This window comes from Anthonomus grandis, chromosome 9 (genome assembly GCF_022605725.1).
Source record: "Anthonomus grandis grandis chromosome 9, icAntGran1.3, whole genome shotgun sequence".
Lineage (NCBI taxonomy): Eukaryota > Metazoa > Arthropoda > Insecta > Coleoptera > Curculionidae > Anthonomus > Anthonomus grandis.
This window is the reverse complement of record NC_065554.1, coordinates 26,777,177-26,803,216: the sequence shown is the minus strand read 5'-3', so window position 1 is coordinate 26,803,216 and position 26,040 is coordinate 26,777,177. Positions and strand designations below refer to the sequence as shown.

Sequence of the window (26,040 nt, the reverse complement as noted above, 5' to 3'; positions counted from 1 at the left end):
TAAATCAGTGAGTAGCAAGGCAAGGCAAGTAAAATAAACTTATTCCAATTATATTTGCTAATATTATGGTATAAACTGTATTAGTTATTATTTGCTCTTATTATTGTTAGTGAATATGGAATAATAAATGGTTGTTCTATATAATATACATTCCAAACGTCAACCGAAACGGTCGCATCGCCTGTCAGAATTCCGACAAACGATCCTTTAAAACAGAAAAAAAAGTGCAAAAAGTGGATCTTTTAATGACGATTTTCTCAATTTCCGCGTAGCTTTTCCGCGTTTCCAGTGCATTTTCACGGCACCGGACGTTTCCATTGATCGGAAAACGTAATCGAGCCGGTCCCAAATCGCGGTTTTACACCATAAAAACCTCGGAGAAAATCGTTAAGTCCAGTCCGGCATTTTTACGTCTTGCAGCTGAACAGTGCCGATTTGTATTTATTATTTTACGCTGTTATCTTTTGGAGTTTTTAGGATCCATTAAACCCTTTTCGGGTAAGTAGATTTCAAGTAAACAATAATAAAGAACGATATAACTCAACCGTCTTTTAATCATCTTACCAAATTTACATCACAAGAATGTGATTGTGGATTTAGGCCATCTGGTACTCTTTAGATGTTTTATATGGAACCCATGTTCAAAAACATTTCTTGGGGTCTTACAAATTACACATTGAGATTAAATTATGGGCCCTTAATCACCACTACTCATAATATTGATGTGTTATATGGAATTTATTAACCGGCTTGATTAGCCTCCTTGAGACTGGTTGTTTCATCGAGATAGGTACATAACCTAGAGCTCAATGTTTTATTTATTTATTTATTTATTTATTTACAGACTCTACAGTAAAAAAACAATTATAGAGTAGGCTACAAAGCCACTAAATAATTTATAGTATTCCTATTATACTGTAGAGAAAAAATAAAAACCGAAGTCTCAGTCTCAAAGATTTTTTTTTATGTCCCAAAGGTTTTGCTTAAAATAAAGCATCATCAGACCTTATAAACTAGTAATATCTCTCAAGCAATGACCTGCTTTATACTCAAGAGTACTAGTTACTAGTTTATAAGGTCTGATGATGCTTTATTTGGAGCAAAACATGTTATTTTCAGAACATAAAAAATATATTTTAAGACCGAGACTTAGGGTTTTTTTTCTCTACTTACATAGGTCTCTTTGAGATAATGGACGAGTTCTTTCAATTCCTAATATACTGTTTGCCTTAAATAAGTAATTGATGTATTAAAAATATCATATTCACTTTCCAAATTATTGTAGAGGCTATACATGGATATTACAGGAGAATTTAGGAAATAATTGGTTTGAGCACACACCACAGTAAATAGCAATGGACATCTCGTCATCTTTTCCAGACACATTAAATTAAATTTATTCATTATCACCATTTTGGGAATATACAGCTCACACATACCTGTATCCTTCTAGTTAATATATCTTAATAGTTTATTCTGCACTCTCTCGATATTTAAAATATGTAAGTCATAACAAGGGTACCAAACAATGGAGCAATACTCTAAAATGCTTCTTATGTGTGACACATAGAGAGTTTTAAGCTCTACCTCCAATATTGTTACCACTCCACCTAAAAGAAGAATTCTTATCTATGGTGATAAATCATCTCATGGGTTGTCCTCCGGAATTCACCAGTATATTGACATCTCTGAAACCAAAATCTTGGGTATGTCAAAGCTGGTCTGTTCTGTTGAAGAATTAGCTAAGGACCAGTTTAATATTGCTCACTTACTTTGTGCTACTGACTTATTTCGAGTTTCTTTAAATTTGTGTAATTATAAAAAGTTAATGAACTGAATTATAAATAGTTTCTGCTCTATAGGAAAAAACAGTAATGTAAGCTTTACATTAACTTTCTCTAAATCCAATTACTCTCATGGAATATTTAACTCTTTCTACTTAGGTATCTCAATATTTCTAAAATGTAACAATGCTTCCATTAGGGTTATTGGAAATGAATATTGCAAGGATGGAAAATTCAAGCTTAGGTACTAAAGATCAATTGCGTTATTATTTGGCATTATATGTTTCTCTCAATCAAATAAAAAAAAAATGGATGTAGTTAACAATCAAAAAAATTTAACAAAATTACATGATTGTAATGTTGTTCTAAACTCGAAGCGGAAAATTAGGATGAAAATTTCTTAGTGTAAGTTCTGACAAATACATAAGTGTAATGCTGCTTAATACTCAGTCTGTGTTTTCTAAGATTAATGAACTCAATGTGTTCTTGCATAGTGTTGACTTACCCAGTTTTCTGTTAATTAATGAACACTGGTTAAAATGTGGATGAACCTTTAATTTTAAAGGAATATGTTGTATTTGCTAAATATTGTAGATCTATTTGGCTACATATTGGCCTTTTAACCATCTATCAAATTTGACATGCTTCTCTTGGAGGATAAGTTTGAATTATCAGCAATGTATTCTAGTAACTGGCTCTTTGTTATCTGCATTTATAGATCGCCATCATCTAACATTTATTCTTTTCGAAATAAACATGAACAATTATTGGCAAAAATTCCTTTGAAGTGCAGAATAATCTTAACAGGTGACTTCAAAGTCAATTTTACTGATAGCGACTCTAATGAACCAACCATACTTGCAAATCTCTTACTCTCATTCAACCTCACTATGTAAATTCCTTTACTGGTTATCACTGAGCATTCTGCTACTACTATTGATTTCCTATATCTCTTCTAATTTAGTAATTTATATGAGGGTATAGTGTGTGATTTAATTGATGCTGGTATCTCTGACCACTGTGCCATCATTGCATCTTTTCCATTAAACTTCAAAATTGGGAAAGTAATTCACACTGTTCGTAAATAGACCTTCAGTTGTGGCAATTCTGTTAGATTTTGCAATGAATTCAAAAAGTAAAGTAACATTTTCTAAGAAATATTCTAAGTTCTCTATTATCTACCAGGAGGAGAATTCAGACTATTATTTGAATGCATTTTAAATAATGTGTGTTTAGACTGTGGTCTAATTAACAGTATTAAGCTTAGGGCTCCTTAAGTCAATCTAAGGATTCTTTCATATAATCTCTTCTGCAATAATAAATAATAAAATCCCTTGTATGAACATGGTTGAAAACGATTTCTGGATAATTGAATATCAACTATAACATCAGAGTCAGACTACATCAGCATCTTAATCCTGTTTCTGTCAAGTGTTTTTTTTCAATAGTTAAATTATTCTACACATAACATAGTATAATTGTATATATCTAGTAAATAATTTGTTATAAATTAGGTCTAAATTTCACTTAATATAGGTGTAATGGAAATAAAGGCTATTTTCTGGGAAAAGATCCTTCCTAAAATCAATGCAACAAAAATTTGCCTGTGAGAACTTAACAGGTTGCATATACAGGTGAGGTTAACTTTTTGGTAGTTATGCTTGGTAAATATATTGATTCTCCATCAGAAAAACTGGGTTGTATACTCTATAGATAATTACATGCAGGAGTGAAAAGATAATCATAATATTCAATATAAAATAAAGGTTAAACAAGCACTGGCCAAGCATTAACTTCTCTGCAAAAAATTCCACATTAGCATTTCATTTATTGGAACTTATAAGGAGCAAAGGGACAAATTGTACATTTCTGGACCTTAAGTTAACTTTAGTTGCCGCCAATTTTATGTATTCCTGAAGGAACATAATTTGATGTTGTTTATAATATAATGAATAAAAAACATACAGTTACACATACATCTTTTACTTAATCTAATTAATCCACACTCAATTCACATGCTACAATGTAAGAGATCCTAATTAATATGCTTTTAAACATGCAACACTGCATATTGCAAACCTTTTCTCTACTGTTTCAATCATGTTAATACATGAAATTCTGTTTATGGGTGATCAACTAATGGAAGAATATTTTAAATGGGTTTAAGTAAGACCTTATAAAGGTAAATGGTTTGTTAAAGTTTTTTAACATATTAGGGAGGTGTTCCTAAGTAAAAAATATCCTACCACCCAAGAGTCTTTTCGATCGTCATTTAAAAAATTGGTTTCTATAAGCTGTAATAAAATAGCTCAGAAATTGAGAGTTTTTTTTCTAAATCATGTACCTTAGAGACCTTTAAATGGAATTTTAAGGGAAAAATTTAACTACTTATTGTAATATATACTATGTAGCTTTCTTATTATTAGGCTTGACCTACTGATGAAACATCAAAATTTAAAGTATTGGTCAAAATGTACTCAAGGCAGCAATGGAATTGATTAAAAATGTTATAAATGCACTGGTTTCTCTACATATAATTAAAAAAAAAAATTGAAGAAGCAGCTCAGTTTTTTATGTGGTTTTATGCAAATCATTGTGTTCATTTATTCTTTTTTTGTATACAAATTTACCACACCCAGAGGCAATTTTATATGCTACCCTATTATTTAATTAAAGAAATGTTTACTCCTGTACTGGAATGAGACCCATTTTCAACACTCCCTATTTTGCTGTTAATATTGGTGTAGTTATTTCCTGTTATACCTATTATTTTAAGTAAATAATTTTATATTGCGTACAAAAGTTGGCCCTTGAACTTGCTTCTAACTAGGAAAGTTTTCAAGGCACAAGAAACATTGTGGTATGAAGAAGTTCTGTGAAAATATTCTCATTAAAATAAGGAGGAAAGAAAAATGCTCGTACCAAAAGTGCCTTAACTATCAAACCATTTAACTCGGAATCATGTTTTTACCCTTTTTAAGTCCATCCTCATAGTAGTTCCTCTATATAAATGAAAAATAAAATGCACATTTTCATTTTTGTTCTTCACATTTTCAGCCTCACCCTGTATACCAACATGGCAGACTCGGCAAGCGAATCGGACTCGAGCAGCATCGACGGGGGCCCCATAATGATGCCCCCCTCGCCCATCACCAGGGAGCAGCTCCAAAAGCGGATCGAAAGTTTACAGCAACAGAACCGGGTGCTAAAAGTCGAACTGGAAACGTACAAGCTGCGCGTTAAGGCCCTACAAGAGGAAAACAGGGATTTGAAGAAGGCCTCGGTTATTATTGTGAGTTTCGGAATTTTCAAGTTTTTATTTTATAAAGCGTCAATTTCAATTGGTCGAACGTACTTGCAGCAAGCGAAAGCGGAACAAGAGGAGGAATATATATCGAATACTTTGCTGAAGAAGATTCAGGCGTTGAAGAAGGAGAAGGAGTCGTTGGCCCATCATTATGAGAGGGAGGAAGAGTGTCTCACCAATGATTTGTCAAGGAAGTTGACTCAGTTGAGGCAGGAAAAATGCCGGTGAGTCTTTCTTATTTGTCATTTTGGTTTTAGTATTAATTTTCATGAAAATTTGAATTATTGAGGTTTATAATTGAAGGATCGATTCACAGAAGGAGATCTGTTGGAAGACGTCAGAATTCGTGGTTGAAAGACATAAGATGATTTGGGTCGTTTGGACTGAGATTTTTAGAGCCTCTGTATCCATGACAACATATTTTCTTTAAATTTCCCTTTAGTATCCATTTTTTTTTAATTTACTATACATCTCTAATTAGTGCTTGAAGCTCTGGTCTCGAGAATATACAATTTTAAACAAAAACCTATAACATTGCTAGATAAATATACTTAATTAATACCCAAATAAGTCTGAACTAATTTAACAAACTTTTTAAATCCATTTATACATCTTATATTTTTGAGAATTGTATTGTACATTTTAGACACTTTATTATTCCTAATTTCTACCCAGTAGATATAATTTTGCAATCGAGTATGATAACTATATGGACATATTTATTAAACAATATATTTACATTGGATTTCTGATCCCTATGAATGACCTTATACATTAACTTTGCTTGTTTTAATTGTAAAAGTTTAATAATTCTAGAAATCCCTATAACTCTCCATATGTCTGTACTCTGTACTATCTATTATAATTAAAAATAATTTTTAAAATTTTGTTTTGTAATACTTAAATTGAATTAAAAAGTGTCTTACTGCAAGTTCGCCATGGATAGGTAGAAGGCATTTAAAGTGAGAGGAAAAAAAGGCATTATAGATATTATATTTGACTTATTAGAAAGATAGTCCTGGCATCTATTTCATATAACACATATTAAGATATTGTTAAAAACTTTTCAAATTCATCCTTTTTTTATATTTAATTTTTCTTCACAATGTCCTTGGATTTCTTTTAGTTGGTGACAAAATGGGAAAAAAGTTTAAAAAATGCACTAAATTTTTATTTTTTTAGGATTTATAAGCTTTCCTATGATAATCAAAGATAATTTTTTTCAAAACTCTTTTTCATAGGCAGACCTAAAATTATATGAGATTTTTTTACATATCAAGGTTTTCTGGGCAGTTTTCTCTTAAATACATCTAAATATATTGTAGGAACTAACGATCTAAAGTTATATTATCATTCCTGTGATATCTAAGTGACTATCTGAAAAAAAATCGTTTATAATATTAAATTGAAATACCAGTTTACCGTTCCAGTATCCTGAAAGTGACTTTATAAAGGTCGAAACGTCGACATATGAATTAAAGAAACTTTAGTTTTATTGGATTTTTGTGGTTTCTTCCTTGAATTTTGTTTCTTTTGAGTTTTTAAATTAAATGTATTAAATTTTCATGGGTTCTTTAAAACTCTAAATTAAATAGAAATGGATGATTCTTAGTTGTTATTTTTAAAGAACTTGAACCTCATTTTCTTAAGGATTTTTATTATTATGTTTTGATTTATAAAACTAATTTATATTTATAAAATTTGTATGATTTTTAATTTCTTTTTTATGTATAAAAGTTTACTGTTTCAAAGACATCTAAAGGGGCTAAATATTTAAGATAATAACCTCCTTGGATCTTCTTGGTTTTTTCCTTTTCTTTAATTTTGTATTAAATGTCCCTGAATATTCTTGGGATCTTTTAAATCCCAAATTAGAAGGAAATGGATTTTTTCATTGTTATTCATTAACCGATTTACGGCCAAGGATAGAAATAAAACTTAAAATTTTTAAATTATATATTTTAATTATGAAAACACATTACAGAAACAAATATGTGAAATCAAAAAAGAAATAAGTGGTGTTGCGTAAACGCATCAACGGCCTATAGTGTGATATTGCCGAAAACAGTCAGCGTGTAAATAAATAGTGCAACGCTCACAAATATAAATTGTTTGACTTCTACATACACATTTTCTTCGGGAGTCAGTCCTACTGATTACATGTCCAGAGTGATCAACCATCACTTCACTGGGTGGTTCTAATGGAAGTGGTCTAGCGACAAAGTTCTTTGTTTTTAATAAGCGTACGGCGATGAATGATTTAAAATTCAGTTTTGACATTTTATTGTGATTCACCGTGTTGTAGAGTTTCCAGGAATTGACAAGAGTGCTGTCTATTGTATTTTTAAATAGTGGCCATTACCATTTGTTACCCATCACACCGATTCTATAATATGCCACGCCATTATCATGCAAATCTACTCCTCCCATGTATTTATTATATCTTGAAATTACAGCTGGTTGTGGAATTGACACTTCTTTTTTCGATTTTCTATTATATCTTTTAGCAGAAGTAAGAGGTTCTACATGATAATGGGTACTAATTGCCGTGACAATAGAATTATCGTTCCATTTTACCAATGAAATTTGTGTGGATTCATCAAATTGGGAATCATAGGTGCCTCTTTCTGTTTTTGAAATGACTTTATTATCAACCAAAGGACAATGACTGGTTCTGTTTTCGCGAATCGTTTCTGTCGCAAAATAGCCTTTGGTTTTCAAAAGAGATAAGAGCTTGTAGGATGAAAAAAGTTATCAAAAAAGACGTTATGATTTTGCGGATTTTTCACAATTAACAAAAGTTCAACAACTATAGTCGCACCAAATCCAATATCACTGTTCTTCTCTGCTGCTCCCGCATAAGGAATAAACTTGTAGAGGTATCCACTCGAAGAACAAATGCACCAAAGTTTGAAACCAAAAAGCACAGGCTTACCTTTTATAAACATCTTACAAGAATGGCGTCCAAAATAAGGAACCATTTGCTCATCAATAGATAAGTTGAATGAAAAAATGCCAAACTGTAAGAATTTTTCAGTTAAGAGTTTTGTGTACTTGTCTCCTTTATCCAGATTATTATTATCACTCAAGTGTAGATTTCGCTTTATCGATCTGAACTTATTCCTATTCATGCAGTCTCTGACAATATGCACAGTTTTGTCCTCATCTAAAGACCAATACATATCTGTCTGGGGTAAGCTGTGATATCCAGACAAAATTAGGATCCCAAGAAAATTTAGCAGTTCTTCTCGTGATAGATGAAACTCGTGTCTGGTATTATCCTGTGCGTATTTTTCTGAAAACTGGATAATCAAATCCATAAGATTCTCATCGACAAATTTGAAAAAAAAGTCCAACGGTGACAAACCCTCCAATTCGCCCCTAAGTTCTTGAATGTGTTCCTCTTCTTTGGATAAAGGTAAATTCTTGTGTATGAATGATCTAGATCTCCAAGTCGGGTTATAACTTACCGCTTTTTTTTCTAGGATTTTTCGGCGTTTTGTTGCCAAATCTTCTTCGTAAATCTCGTCTCGAACGGTGTGGATCACGAAAGTTCCCGCTATATCTCCATTCTGGCTATTTTCGATATTTTCCGGGTCCTCTGAAAATTCTTCCTCGTCTGTGAGTTGATCTACCTCGGGTGGAATGTAGACAGCGTCGACTTGTTCTAAAAATCACAAATTATTGTTGTGTGTATAATATTGAATGTATAATTAAAAAAAAAAAGCCAAAAAAAAAGGTACAAGAAATACTTATTAACTTCATTTTCAAGCTCAATTACAACCTCCTCCAAGGCCAACTCTAACTCCTTTTGCGTAAGAAATTTTCTCATTTTTTTTCAACAAACAACTCTTATTACAAATAACACGCACTCGATTAGATGCAGACTCAGACTAAATATTGTATAAATAAAAAAAACATAGTAGTCGACTGCCCTAAAAAACTTGTCTAGACACACTTGTGACAGGCAATTTCAGTTATTCGGCCGGTGATGCGAGAACGCAACAGCATAATTTATGACCTAATTAGGAAAACCCTGGTTCAACTAGGCCCCGGTTTTCAATTTTATGGCGTAGTTTGGAATGCAATTAGTGTTAAAAAAAATACAAAACTTTGAAAATAAAAACATTAAATGGGAGTATATGATTTTTAAAAATGTGCGGCCATCTTTAAGAATAAATCCGGCTTTTTAAAAGATTCGTACAAGAAAGCAAATGAAAAAAATGATCCAAATTTAATTCTGTCACTTTTCTTCAACCTTGCGTCAATGGTAGCAGCCCATATTTCAGGCGAAAAAAGCACAATTTTTTTGTAAATAAATCATTAGTGCAGTGTTGCGTATACGCATCACTGGCCATAAATGGGTTAAAATATTTTTGGATATTAAATTGTTTTGGCGTTTTTCTTTCTACATATTAAGGTTTTCTCCCTCAAAAACATCTACAGATATATCAAAGGATCTAAAAATGTAAATATTAATATAATTATCAAACATCTGGGCACCAGAAGAAAAAGATTTTTTTCTTGAATTTTTTATTAAATGTACTTAATTTTATTAAGCCTTTTTGAATTCTAAATTAAAGAGAACTTGATTTTTCTTAATTTTACTCATAAAATCTTGAACCCCAGTTTATCGATATAATTACGATCTTTAAAAAACACTTTCTTATTTTTTTCCTTGGATTTCTTTGATTATTTTATTAAATACACCAAACTTGAACTTTACAGTTAAAAAGAAATGGATTCTTCTTCATTGTTTGAACTTGAGCATCAGGTTTCTTTAGGTTTTTTAATATATTTTTTTTATTTATAAACTTCATTTTTAATTCACTGATTTTGTTGAAATGCTATTATGTTTTTTTTTTTATTTCTCTTCTACTTTTATCTCTCAGACATCTAAAGTTAATAACTTTAAATATACTGAATCTTCTTGGGTTCTTTTGAACTCTAAATTAAAAAGTATTACATATATAAGGAACTCGAACCTCAGTTTCTTTAGGATTCTTATTATTTATAATTGTCTTAATATATTTATGATATCCCTCTTAAAAATATCGTAAGATATTAACGGTGCTAATAAATTGTTGATAATCGTTTCTTAAATGTGCCGATTTTTTTCTTCTTTTGACTCCAACTAAGAGAGAAATGGATTTTTCTTAAAAATTATTCGTACCGACACATTTCAACGTAAGTTTTTTAAAGATTTTAATTTTTATTTTGCTGTATCTATTATACACTCTACATTTTTTAACCAATATTTAATGTCACTCCTTAAGACCATTACTTCAGTCCCTCTATTATTAGTAAGACATTGTCATGTTGTAGCCTTCCATTTATAACTGACATATGTTTTGTAAATATCTTGATGAGTTTCTGATAAAGACACTATGTGAAATTAAGGAAGTTATCACAGATTCAGCCAAATTTTTGTTTATGAAACCATTAAGTTTATGACAATTTAAAATCCCTTTCTTAGAAGGCAATATTGATGAAAAATCTATGGGGAATTAGAGCAAAGGTACAGGTTAGCAGTTCCAGTAAGACATTTCCCTTAGCTCCACATACACTTTAAAATTTATAATAAAACATTGTAAATATATTTTTCATTTGCAAAACCCTTTTTATTCCTCAAATTCAGTCTCATACAAATTAGTTCATTAATTAAATTGTTATCTATAGACTGGAACAAACTTTAGAACAAGAACAAGAATGCCTGGTCAATCGGCTAATGCGAAAAATCGAGAAACTCGAGGCGGAAACGCTCGCGAAACAGAGCAACTTGGAGCAACTGAGAAGGGAAAAGGTCGAATTGGAAAACACGTTGGAGCAAGAACAAGAGGCCCTGGTGAATAAACTGTGGAAACGGATGGACAAACTCGAGGCGGAGAAGCGTATGTTGCAAATTAAGTTGGACCAGCCCGTTTCTGATCCGGCGAGTCCGCGTGATATTAGCAACGGGGACACGGCGACTAACTTGAGCGCCCACATTCAGACCCTGAGACAAGAGGTGGCACGGCTCAGGCAAAATTTAGCCATCAGCCAGCAGGAGCACACTCAGAAGATGCAACGTTATGCTCAGGAGGAGCGAAACATTCGGGAGGAGAATCTCAGGTGAGAAATAATGATAGTTTTTACTCTTAAGGATGTACGTTTCAATTTTCCAATATTTGTATGTCTCTTGAAAAATTGGACCTGGACATCTTGATGTCTTTTTTTGATGCATTATATGATATTATGAGTATTGTTGCGTCAATGATAATAATCTATATATTACAACGTAAACCATTTGCCCTTTCCTCAAGTCCTAGTGCACATCCTGGTTCTGATAAGATACCAGATACAAATAGAAGATCCCCAAAAAAAAATCGAGAAAATATTGGAATTTTTACATGTACATCTTAACTCCTTAAAAGTGACTTTAGACCTTAGACTTCATAACTTAAATTTTATATATTTTTCCCTGTTTAGAACCAAAGATTTATGCAAAAGAGTGAAACTAAGAAGAATCGTAAATAAACCTTCTAAAAGGAAACTAACAAATACCAAAAGATTAGATATAAATCATTTAAAATAAAATAGTGACTTAATGAATGTATTTTAGTCCTTTCTTTAAAAAAAGGTTTGAAGAGTCCTGAGAGTAGTCCATAAATTAATAATTTATAAATTTCGTCTACTAGAAACAAATATATTCACAATTGATATGCGAGACAAATATTCGTGTTACTTACAGGCACTCCTGGAATGAGAATCTCAATTTCTTGACATTTAGAAAATGGGTTTTAGTCAATTCTTCAAAAAAGACTTTAAAAGTCTTCAGAGTTGTCCATAAATTAATTTTTTAATTTTAACTACTAGAACCCAGAATATTCATTTGCCAATAAAAGGCAAATTATTTTTTTTCTGGTATCGATTTAGGAAGTAAGCTTTTAAAAAATGATAAAATTGAAATTCTATCTATCTATTACAGAGATAATTTTGAATTACAAAAAATAGAAATACCACCCTTATCTATAATAGTAAAAAACATAAACACCGATGTACCTGACGAAACTGAATTGTACATTCCCCAATTACGCACTGTACAAAACATTGAAATTCCAAGCTCCCTTTTAAAAGTACAAAATGGCACTGTTCCCCTAGAATTTCGAAATAATACCAATGAAAATATTGTATTGGAATTTTACCCTGAGTCACTCAGAGAAGTAGCCCAATTTTTCGACTCCCAAAATTTCGAGATATTTAATATCGAACAAGTAGCATCCAAATTCAACACTGAAATAAAAGTTTAAATATATTAACTTTTTGTGAAAGGATTTTATTGATTTTTTTTAGAAAAGACTAGATGCCTTTAGAGTAGTCCATGAATCATTAATTTATCTTTTTTTTTCTACTAGAACCAAAGATATTCACTTGCCAAAAACAGACAAATATTTTTGTTTCTTACAGGCACCCCTGGAATAAGAGTTCCATTTTCTTGACATTTAGAAAATGGGTTTTAGGCAATTTTTCAAAAAAAAACTATAAAAGTTTTCACAGATGTCCTTAAATTAATTATTTCTAAATTTGAACTACTAGACCTCGGAATTTTAATTTGCCAGTAAAAAACAAATTATTTAAATTTCTTACTGGTACTCCTGGAATAAAAGTTGAATATATTGACTTTTTGTGAAAGGATTTTAATGAATTCTTTTAGAAAAGACTAGAAGCGTTTAAAATAGTGCATAAATTATTAATTTATAATTTTTTTTCTATTAGAACCAAAGATATTCACTTACCAAAAAGGGACAAATATTTTTGTTTCTTACAGGCACTCCTGGAACGAGAATTCCAATTTCTTGTCCTTTAAAAAATGGATTTTATTCAATTCTTCGAAAAAGACTTTGAAAGTCTTTAGAGTTATCCATAAATAATTAATTTATCTTCTTTTTCTACTAGAAACAAAGATATTCACTTGCCAAAAAGAGACAAATATTTTTGTTTCTTACAGGCACTCCTGGAACGAGAATTCCAATTTCTTGTCCTTTAAAAAATGGATTTTATTCAATTCTTCGAAGAAGACTTTGAAAGTCTTCAGAGTTATCCATAAATAATTAATTTATCTTTTTTTTCTACTAGAAACAAAGATATTCACTTGCCAAAAAGAGACAAATATTTCTGTTTCTTACAGGCCCTCCTGCAATAAAAGTTCCAATTTCTTGACATTTAGAAAATGGGTTTTAGTCAATTCTTCAAAAAAGACTCGAACAGTCTTTTGAGTTATTAATAAATCAGTTATTTCTAAATTTTAACTACTAGAATCCAGAATATTCATTTGCCAATAAAAGGCACATTATTTTGTTTCTTACTGGAAGTCTTGGAATAAAAATTCAAATATATGGACTTTTTGTGAAAGGATTTTAATGCATTGTTTAGAAAAGACTAGATCCCTTTCGAGTAGTCTATAAATTAATAATTTATAAATTTCACTTACTAGACTTCTAGACAGATGCGGCTATATTTCATCGTTTGGTGAATAACTTGTAGCATGTTCTTATTATTTTTGTAATAACAGAGCGATAACTTCTATTAAATTATCGTTTGATAATTCTCATGTTCTTTTGTTGATTCCTATGTGCTACTGCGAGTATTTGTATTTAAATAATTTTGTCTTTTCTTATTGTATGTGTTGTGCAAGATGTGGTTGTCCTTATTTTTAATGTTGTTTTAAAACCGACAATAAGAATAATTGAATATGGACAGATATGGTATTGAAATACCATTGATGGAATATTTTCTCGGACTTGACAAGAAAAACCCGATATTGACCTTTAAACCCGTATTTGAACTATATATTATATCCCTAAAGAAAAAGTACCAACAAGCTTCTAAACAGAGCAGCTTCGGTATTAATCGTTTATTTCTTCCTTGTACTAGTAGAATAATTATTTTGTGTTTAAATTTTGTAATTTTGAAAATAAACGTATTATTATTATTATAACTTGCCAATAAGAAACAAATATTTTTGTTCCTTATAGGCATTCCTGGAATGATCGTTCCATTTTCCTAACGTTTAGAAAATAGATTTTAGTCAATTTTTCAAAAAAGACTTTAAAACTCTTCAGAGCTGTCCGCAAATCAATTATTTCTAAATTTCGTTTACTAGCATCAAAGGTAGATAAGATATTCATCTGCCAATAAGATACACATATTTTTTCTTACACGCACTCCTGGCATAAAAAATCCAATATCTTTACTTTCTGTTAATGGATTTTAGTAATTTCCTTAATAAAGACTTAAAGAGTCTTCAGGGTAATCCATACAATACAATTATGGTAAAAATTGAACTAATAGAACCCAAGATATTTACTTGCTAATAAGAGACAAATTATATTGTTCCCTTCAGGGACTCCTGGCATAAAAAAATCAGTTTCTTGACTTGAGTGAATGGATTTCAATATTTTTTCTTTAGAAAAAGCTAAACGAGTCTTCAGAGCAGTTTATAAATCAATAATTGTAAAATTTTAACCTCTATAACCTAGAGCCAATAAGAGACAATTATTTTTGTCACTGAGACACTCCTGGAATAAAAATTTCTCATTCTTGACTTTGAGTGAATGGACTTGTCATTTTTTTTTAGAAATCGTCAACAGAGTTTTCAGAATATTTTATAAATGAATAGTTGCAAAATGTTGACTACTAGAACAAAAGTTAATCATTTGACATTAACAGACATATTATTTTGTTTCTTACAGGCACTCCTGGAATAAGAATTCCAATTTCGTGTCTTTTAGTGAATGGATTTTAGTCATTTCTTCTAAAATAGCCTTCAGAATAGCCCATAGATGAATTAATTGTAAAATTTGGATAAAATATTAGAACCCAAGATATTCACTTACGAACCTCAATTAGAAAACGCCTTTTAATCGGCCAGAATAACAAAACAAATTAATCTGACATAATGACTTGAATGAAGTTAATTTATTTATTTTTATTTTATCAGATTGCAAAGGAAACTGCAGTTGGAAGTGGAACGTCGCGAAGCATTATGCAGACATTTGTCGGAAAGCGAGAGTTCTTTGGAAATGGAAGAGGAGAGACACTACAACGAACAGGTGCAGGGTATTAGGCAACATACCGTGTCGCCCATACCGTATAATCCATCTCCTAGTCAGAGTCGACCTTTGAGTCCTGGTAAGACACCGTTTTATTATTGCACAAATTTATTTAGTTTGCAAATAGCTATGGCTTGTTTTCAGTTCAGATTTGATTATTGAAATATTGCTTTAAGTTGGCATTTTTCTTTAGTAAGTGTCATGTCATAATTTTTATAGTAAAATAATATTAATAAGATTTACTTGTAACTTTGTACCGATATAAGTTAATCAAACGTAAGAAACATTACACATACACAGATTAGAAAGAAAAATGGATTTTATACATCTAATTTATCACAGGTGTAGGTTTAGACTCTCGGTGATATATGGTTGTGAAATTGATCCAGTGAATACTAGGGATGTGAAAATCCCTTTTAATAATTGTTTAAGCCTAGCTTTAAATACTTGACAAACTTAACAGACAATAAGGGAGTTCTAAGAATTTTGCATTGCTTTGTCGTCATTACACTGTAGAAATTTGAATTTTGTTTAAAGATCATTTAATGTTTTTTTTTACAAGCATGACACAATCAATATTTTTAAAAGTGTGATCTACAAGCTTCAGCATATTAGATTAAATAATGAATAAACTCTAGGCATTTTAGATTATTTTATGTAAATCCCGCTAGGACTAATATTTTGTTTAAATTCCCTATTAATATAATGCGATTCCCTCATGCCACAACACAGCCAAAGGGTACGTACTGGATTTCTTACCAAGCGAAACGAAGCTCTCATTGTATGCTACTATACGTGGCGTGAAAATAATTTCTTTGAATGTTTCCAATCAGGGAAGCATGATCACCTGAAAATTAACAAAACTCTGTTTAAGTAATTATATGCAAATTCTTAAATAATTAACAATTCTTAAACATTTTACCTTTTGCAAATCAGCAGCTACATAAATTTCAACATCTTGTTTTATTTTCTCTGCATCTTCCTGATAATTTTTTCTCGCGTTAGTGGCCTTTACTTTATGAATTTTCCATTTTTTGCACACATCACAGTTGGCAACGTTTTCCGCATCAGCTTCCTGAGATGTGGCTTTTTTGTGTATATTAAATACTTCGCAGTCCCAGCATTCTTCATTTCCTAAGTTCGCGAAGGATATATTTAGGTCATTAGTAACAATTTTTCGGTATAATTCGTAAGAAAATTCGGTATTTGGATATTTCTGTCGAAAATCCTTGTTCATCAAGGTTATATTTATATCACTGGGAAGGTATTTTCTAAGAGGAGCGTGCTCTCTTCTGTAGTGAGATATTGTGGGGTTGAATAAATTAACATGCCCAATAATTGTGTCCCTGTCTACTTTGTGTGGGTGTGATCGTTTTCTTCCATCTTTTTTAGGTACTATCAATTTTGAATCCGTTTTACGAATGTTTTCCAACATTCTGTCATTATCTTTCTCATAGCCCAATGTCGCTAACAAAAATATCTTGCAAACACACACCTTTTCGGCTTTCTCTGATATTAAATTATATTTATAGGAATAAACTCTTGGTAAAGTTTGCTTTTTAGTTGTACTTCGTTTTTTTTTTACTTGGTTCTACGCAGCTCAAAACAAACTGCTTTTGTTGTTCTTTTGGCAATACCCAGTATTGTTTATTAATGTCTTTTTGCCTACTATACGAGATTTTTCTGGAGCAATTGAGTTTGCATTTACATGATCTTTTAACTTCATGAGCTCTTACGTAATTCTCTATTTTTTGTTTCTTCCTTTCAACAAGTGGTTCTTCAAATTTTTTTCTTTTTCTTATTTCTCCACTTTTTGTATAACGTTTACTCTCAGCTTTATCAATGGCTTTATTTATAATATCTTGTAAAATATTGTCCCGAATGAAATCCTGAACAGAGTTAAATTCGTTCTCTTCTGGTTCTATATTTGATAGATTCTCTTTACGTTCTTCTACTTCGATATTCGAATAACATGAAGTACTTAAGGTTACCTGATTGGAACATCCGGGGGATAGCAAAACATTGGACAATATGCGTATTTTTTTACTTGGGGGGCTGTATTCGCAACTAGAATCCGACTTATTTTTACTTACATTTTGGTCGTAATCATTGGACAGTTCTGGCACATAATCCGAATTCATATCATCTTTTTTGGCTTTATTCTGTTTAGATTTTCTGACAACATTTAATTTTTCTTTGAGTTGGTTATTTAAAGCACGAAATAGCGTACGTTTACATCTACTATTGCTGTTCTGGATACCAGATGCACTACTGCTACTACAAACCAGAATTACAATCAATTATTGCTTAAATATAAGGTGAAATTGTTAAACTTACCCTGCATCCATTTCTCGCAATATTAATTTGCTTAAAAATGTAAAAAAACTCACAAAGTCTGACAAATAACTGTATAACAACACACCTTTTATTATCAATAATTTAAGGTTATGTTACACCAGGTGCTTTTGTCATGCTACGCTTAATTGTCCTTAGTGATATCGTTTTACCCAAAATGCTAGCTTAAATAGTCCTAACTGCATTTTTAAAGTAAAAACGGACATATTTTCTTAGTATATGTGAGATCGGACAATTTATCTTAGCAAACCTGGGAATTTATTCAGTTAGGACAAAACATTTAGGCATTAAATAAAGCACTTAAAACGCATATAGGATAATTTGACTTTGTACACGTATAAATAACTCGTTTACAAATACTATGAGCCCAAAAAGTGAATTTGCCAAATTTTGCAGATAGGACCTTTCTTGTTAGCAGGGCAGTATAGATAGTCTGTTTAAGTACATAGAATGTTAAGCATTTTGATTTTAAATTTTTATATATATTTTTTCTTTCCTGTAATTGGGTAACAAACCTGTTGGAAATAAATGCCTCTTTTCTTTTTTTTTTTGGTAATTAAATCTTATTACCCTTTTTTGGGCAAACATCTAAACCAGCTATACACTGTGTATGTGTAGGTCATAGACCATTTCATTAATTACCTTACATACACTGTGTATTTGTAGGTCCCAAGGCTTGATAATGCCCTGCTTATACAGGGCAAAACACGTGTAGCCAATAAAATTTGCTTATGAGACCGTGACTTTGTTTTTTGTTTGTTTGTTTACATTTGTGTGTGTGGTCTCTTGAAAAAATGGATGAGGATTTTATATTTAAGTACTCTTCATGATTTACACTTTAATCTAGTGTTATTCTAATGCCTGTGAATTATATTATGTTTTGGCTTTGTCTACACCTTTTTTTGAGTTTGAGTTAAAAAGTATGGCCATCCTACAATAAAAACTAACAACAGGTAGGGGCAAGGCGGGCAAAATGGGGTAGTTTCTCTCCACATAAAGATAACTTTAGTATTAATTGACACAGAAACTTTAATTAACGAAAAAATAATTTCTACATATCATGCCTAAGTTATAAGAGCTTAAAATAAAATAAAAAATATACCAGTTTTTTGTTACAGTAATTTTAGGCAAAATGGGATTGGACCTTACTTGCATAACTCACAAACTAACACGGCTTCGTCATCTTCGTCGTCAAATCCTGCGCATGAGTTATGGGTCCAGTGGTGACACGTTGAGCATGCTATTATCCATCCTTCCGGTGACAAAGAGTAAAAATCTTCACAGTAGAGGCACTCCGCATCACTAACTTCACCGTCACTTAAGTCATTATTTTTCAGAATGGTGGAGGCTTTAGTAATTTTTTTTATTTTTTTTGGTGATGGTGCAAAGTTTTTCTTCACAAGAGTTTTCCCTTTATTCTTTTTTTTGCTCAGCTTCCTCTAGCTCGTTTTTGTAAGGCGAAGACGATAAAATAGCAGTCTTTCCTCTTTTACGAGAAACTCTTTTCTCAGTTTGTTTTATTTTAGGGATTGGGACCTCTGAATCTTTTGATGTACCTGGTTCGGAAATATCAATCGGTTCTGGAGTTTTTTCTTTAACTAAATTAATTTCCGATAGTTGTGTTTTATTCATAGTTTCACTATTATTGTTTTTAGGTGGTAAGTTTTCATTTTGTTCAATATTTGTTGTTTCGGAAGGCAAAAAGTCTGCATCAGTGAAAACATACCTATTAACTGGCCAAACTGCAGTTTTTAAAAATCCATTTATGGCAGTAAGTGGTGTAGCTGCTCTGAGGTAAACTACACAAAATAATTTAGTTATTTGTTGTAAGGTAAGTACACGACCAGGATTAGCTCTAAGCCATTTGCGTACATTTCTTCAGCGTAATAGGTACTTATTGGTTTCATTAAAGCTACATTTAGGGCTTGTAGCCGATGGGGAGGGTAGCAGATCAAAATAACTCCATGTTTCCTGGCGTAATTAATAAACGTTAATTGGATTTCCTGATATATAGATTAAAGTCGCTAAATAATTTGGTAATATCAATTAGGGATCTAAGATATTTTACATGATTTAATATTTTTATTATTAATTACAACTATTCTTGTGAATTTGTAACCAGAGATTTTGTATTGAAAATGCTATTTTGTGGGAGTGTTGGTCAATTTTTAAAGAAAACTATTTGTTTCTCACCATTAATTCTGAATTAAATATATTTCGAGGCGTTTGCGAGAAACAAATAGTTTTCTTTAACAATTGACCAATACACCCACAAAATACCACTTCCAATAAATTACAACGACCGCTCGAGATCTGTAATTCTTAAAAAAATCTAGATGTTTTGCAATTTTAATTTGAATCAAAATTAATAAATAATTATTTTAAATTACAGTTATTTTCATGTAAAGACGTTACTTGCCACAAATTTAAAATATCAATCCATCCACCCATTATCATTTAGCTCTACCCAACCGCCAGGAACAATTCCATCCATGAAAGCTTGTTGCATTTTTTTCTACCAAATATAAACATGGGAGGCATGTATGCTCCTGAAGCCGAAAACCATATTTCAACAGTGACGGTCTCACCCCTCTCCCCTGACGTCAAAGCTCCGACTTGTCTTTTCCCTTTAGTGGCAATAATTTTAGACATTCCCTTTGGATTAATTCGGAGTGTCAGTCCGGTTTCGTCCACATTATAGATTTTTATCGGCTGTCAGTTGATATTTATCTACAGTTTCGATAAGTAAGTAAAAAAAATTACCTACAGCCGCTTTATTAAACCCCATTGCACGAGCTCCAGATGTTGCTTCTGGTCTTCTGATTAAAAGTTCTGGATGTCGACGCAAAAAACTCTTCATCCAATCCTTCCCAGCCATGGCAAGGTCTTTATTAAACGGATGATCAAGTTCATTGAGCTCAGCTAATTGAAATGCTAAACGCCTGCATTCAGTCATCGTTAATCCAAACAATCTTTTTTCCATGTGCATTAAATAATTTACAAGGTCTTGTTCCTGTTCAGGAGTGAATATTGCCTTAAATCGTCCCAAAGATTTAGTAACAACATACCCGGGATTTTTCCTATCTTTTTTAACGTGGCGCTCTAATGTAGATTGAGGCACATTAAAACTGGTAGATGCTCTGTAGTACCCCATTTTGCCCTACCCCGTTTTACCTAAATGCACATTTTGAGGTTAGGTATATTTTTTCCCAGTTCGATTAAAAAATTACTAAACATTTTTACACAGAAATATGCCTAAATGTGTATACTTTTCCATAAAGAATAACAATTAAATATAAATTACGATTATGGTTCACTTACCTTTTATTAAATTATTGACGAAAATATACCTGCACCTCTAAAACGAAACACCGCTCGACTGACCGATATTCACGCAGCTTCTGAAGTGACACCGCTTTCTGCATTCGATCGGGCATGGTCTTAAACTAAGCTGTACGAACTTTCGGATAGCTGGAGCTGGCTGTACTAAAAATAATCACGGCACCCCGTTTTGCCCGCCTTTCCCCTATCACAAAAATAAATGTCAAAAACTCATGTATTCCCCAGGTCTCGCCTCTCAAATGCAAATGTCACCCCGCATGTCCGATTCGTTGCACGCCTCTGCGGGCGGAGTTCCGCCCCCGCGATGTCCCTCTTGCGGCCAAACTCCGCCGGGGATACAAGGAAACCAATCAACAAGAAGGTATAGTAGGGATTATAATTTTAATTTTTATTATTTTAATATTAATAAGTCTTGTTTTAATACTGTGTAGGGCTTCGGAAAGATTCGTAAAGCCGGCGGTACCTGCGCCCAGTATAAGCATGCCCGCCAACGCGAATCCACCACCGAGCGTTGTCGCACAGCCGGCCAGTCCGATGGACACCAGCATCATCGGAAAAGATTAGATAGGTAAAAGGAAAATTGCTTTTTAAAACAAGTTTGGCCACATATTAATCGTAAAAATTCGATTAGTTCGATGGTTGGAAAGATTAAGCATTGTTTCATAAATTATTTATTTCCGGCAAACTTCCTAAGAACATAAAATCGAAACAAAATTTTCCTTATTGCCAATATTTAACTATTCCTTAGGAGAAACAAAAATGGTAAGAAAAAGTCATAGAAGGAGTTATATGGACTGTGGGATTTTTATCCCAATGAAATTATGCATCCAATGCAACTTATGCATTGAATGCACCACTTCATTGATTACCTTAATGCTGTTGACGCATCCACTCAAACGAACAACGAGTTATGAATGAAATTTTAAAAAAACTGACAGGGTTGTCTGAAGAATTTAAATTAATTAACTTAATAAAGAAGAATAAATTTAGCATTATCATAGATGAGCCTACAAATAACTTGCACAGGGTCTTTCATTAGTAGCAATCATTGCCTCATTTTCTTACTAGTGTCTGGATCGCCTGGAAATAGTGTTTTTCTTCTTTAATTTGTCAGATTGTCTTCGAAAAATATCACTTTATTCCCATACTCTTTTAATTCTTTGACTGAGATAGGGATAAATAAATTAGTCAAACTTTAATGGCTTTGCTTCAGATAGAGACAGTAATATGGTCAGTGTTAAAAATTTAGTAGTAAGCCAATTGCTAGAAAATATTCCAGGTATATTCAGAATGAAATGCGTATGTCATAACTTTCATTTAGTACACCCTATTTATTATTAAATTTTTGAACTGTGATCTACACTGTCTGCAAGTGTTTTGGAGATATCGACGGTTAGAAGTCACATGTTAGGTTTTCACTTTATAAATACTCTAAAGTTTTGATGTATTAGTAGTTTGACCATCGAATCCAAAAATTTAATAATAATAAATAGGACATTCAATTTAGGTGATTTTCAAATTATCCAAGCTAAAATAAGAAATATGTAATTTTTCTCTTATGCATAAAATTCGAACATTTTTCAACACAAATTTGTTAGTGCCTTAAAATGAAGATCTAAATATTATCTTCAATTAATTATAAATAATTCAAAACAATGAGCACGAGATGAAGACAATTACACATTAAAACAAAGCTCATTTATTTTATAATATTCAAATTCAAAACGTTTATTTGCCAATATCAAAAATCACAAAACAGTTGTACTTATGATGTAAGTGAAGTTAGCAAATAGGAATGCATCTCGATTATAAAAACCGTTTCTCAAAGGTATCTCTGCAAGAGGTACTTTTAAGTGATACATCCTCAAGAAAAAGCAACAAAAAAGTAAACTAAAAAAAAACCGTACGTAAGAATATTTCTTCGATACTTTCTGAGAAGTGAGAGCTGAGAGATGAATATAAATAATGTGATACAGGTATATCTTGTTAAATGCGAAGCGAAAATGTAAGTGAAGACTTGACCCAGTACAGCTACATTAATATGAAACAACCTAAATGAAAAGAGACTGGAAAAAGTCGTATTGACATTCATTTCAATACATATTTAATTATTAGGCATCATACTGTGACTGCATAAGCATATTTCTTATGTACTTCTTATACTTATAAAGAGAATAATCTTTAACACAATGAGGCAAATTGTTCCACAAATAAACTGCAACGTAACTAAATGATTCTTGAAAAGCTGCTGTTGTATGCTGAGGAATCCTAAAAATATTAAACCGTCTAGTATTATGGTTGTGTTCATGCACATTGAAAAGTTTTCTTAGATATGGTGGGTTTCCCGACTTTAAAATTCTGTATATGAAAGAGTACATGTGATATTTGCGTCTATTTGACAATGAAAGAATAAAATGATTGTTAAGATATGGGGTAATATGACTTCTGTAGCAAATATTAAAGGAAAAACGCATACAGGAATTTTGCACTTTTTGAATAGAAGATGAGACTGCTGAAGTAATTGCATCATTGTAGATTACATCGCCATAATCAAACAATGATAATATTAAAGAGTTGCACAAAAAATACTTGGTTTCACTCGGTAAGTGATGCTTTAGATTATTTAAATATTTTAAGCGCATATTAGCAGTGGCAATTTTGTTGTTTATGTGGGCTGAAAAAGACAAAGTATTATCAAAAATAATACCCAAATTCTTTGCTTCATTAACCACCGGTACTACTCTATTGTCTATTTTAACCACAAAGTCTTGAGAAATATGTTCTATGTTATTTCTATTGGATCTTAGAAATAAGAGACACGATTTTGAAGGGTTTAGTTTCAAATTATGAGCCTTAGCATATATATGTAAATTATCTAAGTCGGAATTAAATTGTGTTTGTGAGTGTCGTAAGGAGTTTAATGAGAACGATGTATAAATCTGAGAATCATCTGCGTATTGTTGCAGTTTTGAATAAGATATAATATTTTTCATATCAGCAACGTATAATGAGAAAATAAGGGTCCTAATAGAGATCCCTGAGGTACCCCAGTGGTAACAGGAATAAATTCAGATTTTGAGTATAAGGGATGAGAATCAATCTCCACGCATTGAAGCCTGCTGGTCAGGTAGGATCTTAGCAAGGCAATAGAAGTATTGCAAAAACCAAAGAAATTTATTTAGCTAGCAGCATATCATGATTTAGAGTGTCAAATGCCTTACTAAAATCCAGCAAACATGCGGCTGTTACTTGGTTCTGTTCTTCATAGTGCCTAATATCCTTCATAAGATTTACCAGACAAGTAGATGTACTAAAATGTTTCCTAAACCCGGATTGACATTCAGGTATAATTTTATAGGAATTTGAAAATGCAGTAATTTGATTATACATGTGTCTCTCTAGAACCTTAGACAAAACTAGTAAAATACTAATAGGGCGTAGATCTTTAGCTTCTTTAGGGTTTGAGACTTTTGCAAATGGCTTAATGATAGCCTTTTTCCACCCACAAGTCTGGAAATTGATTTTCTAAGATACAGGAATTAATAATATTGTGTAGCGGTTTTCTACAAAATGGAAAACAAGCAACAACATCTCTTATTGCTATTCCATCATGACCTACTGAATTAGTACCAATTGATGTTATATCTTTTAAAGTGGTCTCATCCATAAGATTAAAATTTAGTGAATTGGGGTTAGTGAGTACATTTGCTTCAGATAATGCGGCAGGTATATTGTAATCATTTTTTCTTTGTATAATATTTATATATACTTAATACTTTGTATAATATGTACTTGCATAATTAAAAATTAAGGCAAATATTTTGGCGAAAACACAGGTAATGTGTCATTCCATGAAAATAGTACATAAGCGACAAATTAATGGAAAAAATGGGTTTGACGCTTTTATTCTGGTTTTTATATGAAATCTTATTTCCTAGAGAATATATAGATTATTTATTTTATTTGTTGGGTTTTTTTATACGCCATCACTTAGACCAGACCTACGAAATCCACCATATAAAAAGGTCAAACAAAAACTCGTAGATAAATCGAAAAACCCAAAGTCCAAGAAGACAAAATCTTGAGAACAAGACATTTGGTGCCAATTTACCGGGAAATACGTAAAGATCCTCCTGTAACTGACCTGGATCCAGTGTAAAACTTGCGAAAACTGTATGGTGTATTCTGGTTTAGGAGCGAATATTATATTCTCACGCTCTTAAAAGAGTAGGCATTGATAAAGGGATCCAATTATTTGTTTTTCGTTACCATTTTTGTTTCTCCTAAGGAATAGTTAAATAATGGCTGTGAGGCTATAAGGAAAATTTTGTTTTGATATTACGTCCTAAGTAAGTTTACAGCAAATAAATTATTTATGGAAAAAAGCATACTCGCCATTACCATTAAAGTTATTATGCAACAAAAGGTTCAAATTTCACAAAAAATTGTAATTTTTAGTTTTATTTTTTGTGACTGTTATTGATTTATTATTTATAACAATCTTGCCTTCCTTCTAGGTGACACTGTCGAAAAATACAAAAAAAATCCACCCGCAGCACATACAGCTCGTGAAAAAAAAAAATCCGGACTTCGACCATTTTCTTATAATCATAATAATTATGAAATTGATTGAAATGTCACTTTCTAAAAAAAGCTTCTGAATACGCTTGTTCTTTACGTATAGATGTCGTTTCTCTGGTTCTTTGTGTGTACTTATATAAACTAAATCTGTATTGTTAGTCGGGTCGGGAGTGAGGGGGCGTTAAGAATTTTCTTTTAACCTGGAATTTTACTTATTTTTTTAGAATAATCGGAAAAACTCTTATCTATGACTTATAGGGTGGGTGTTACTAGAAAAAAGGTCAAAAACCATTCTCACTCTTCTGACCCCAACATGTACTTTAAGGGAGTTTAAATACCCAACTTATTATACTCGAAATTGTTCTATGTATGACTAAAAAAATTGCCATATTCAATGTGTCTAAGATAAGGAGGGTCTGACCAAGAATATGGCAAGAAAATTGCATATATACTGGAAATTTGATTACATACTGAAATTTTAAAACATTTCCATGTTTATTTTCAGGGTAAATAGGTAACTAATGCACTTTGTTCATTAGTCTGCTTTCTAATAACTCTTTAAATTTTAAACAATTTTGGC

General features: G+C 31.7%; 1 protein-coding gene across 1 annotated transcript; it reads left to right on the top strand.

Annotated features, from left to right (window-relative positions):
- The first annotated feature begins 113 nt into the window (after nt 1-113).
- LOC126740371 (coiled-coil domain-containing protein 6) lies at nt 114-25,560 on the top strand. Its single transcript, XM_050446347.1, has 8 exons — nt 114-498; nt 4,842-5,076; nt 5,146-5,315; nt 10,771-11,202; nt 15,071-15,261; nt 21,105-21,240; nt 21,311-21,447; nt 25,397-25,560. The coding sequence occupies exons 2-7, from the start codon at nt 4,861-4,863 to the stop codon at nt 21,441-21,443; spliced, it is 1,278 nt and encodes a 425-aa protein (XP_050302304.1). The 5' UTR covers nt 114-498; nt 4,842-4,860; the 3' UTR covers nt 21,444-21,447; nt 25,397-25,560.
- Nucleotides 25,561-26,040: the final 480 nt, after the last annotated feature.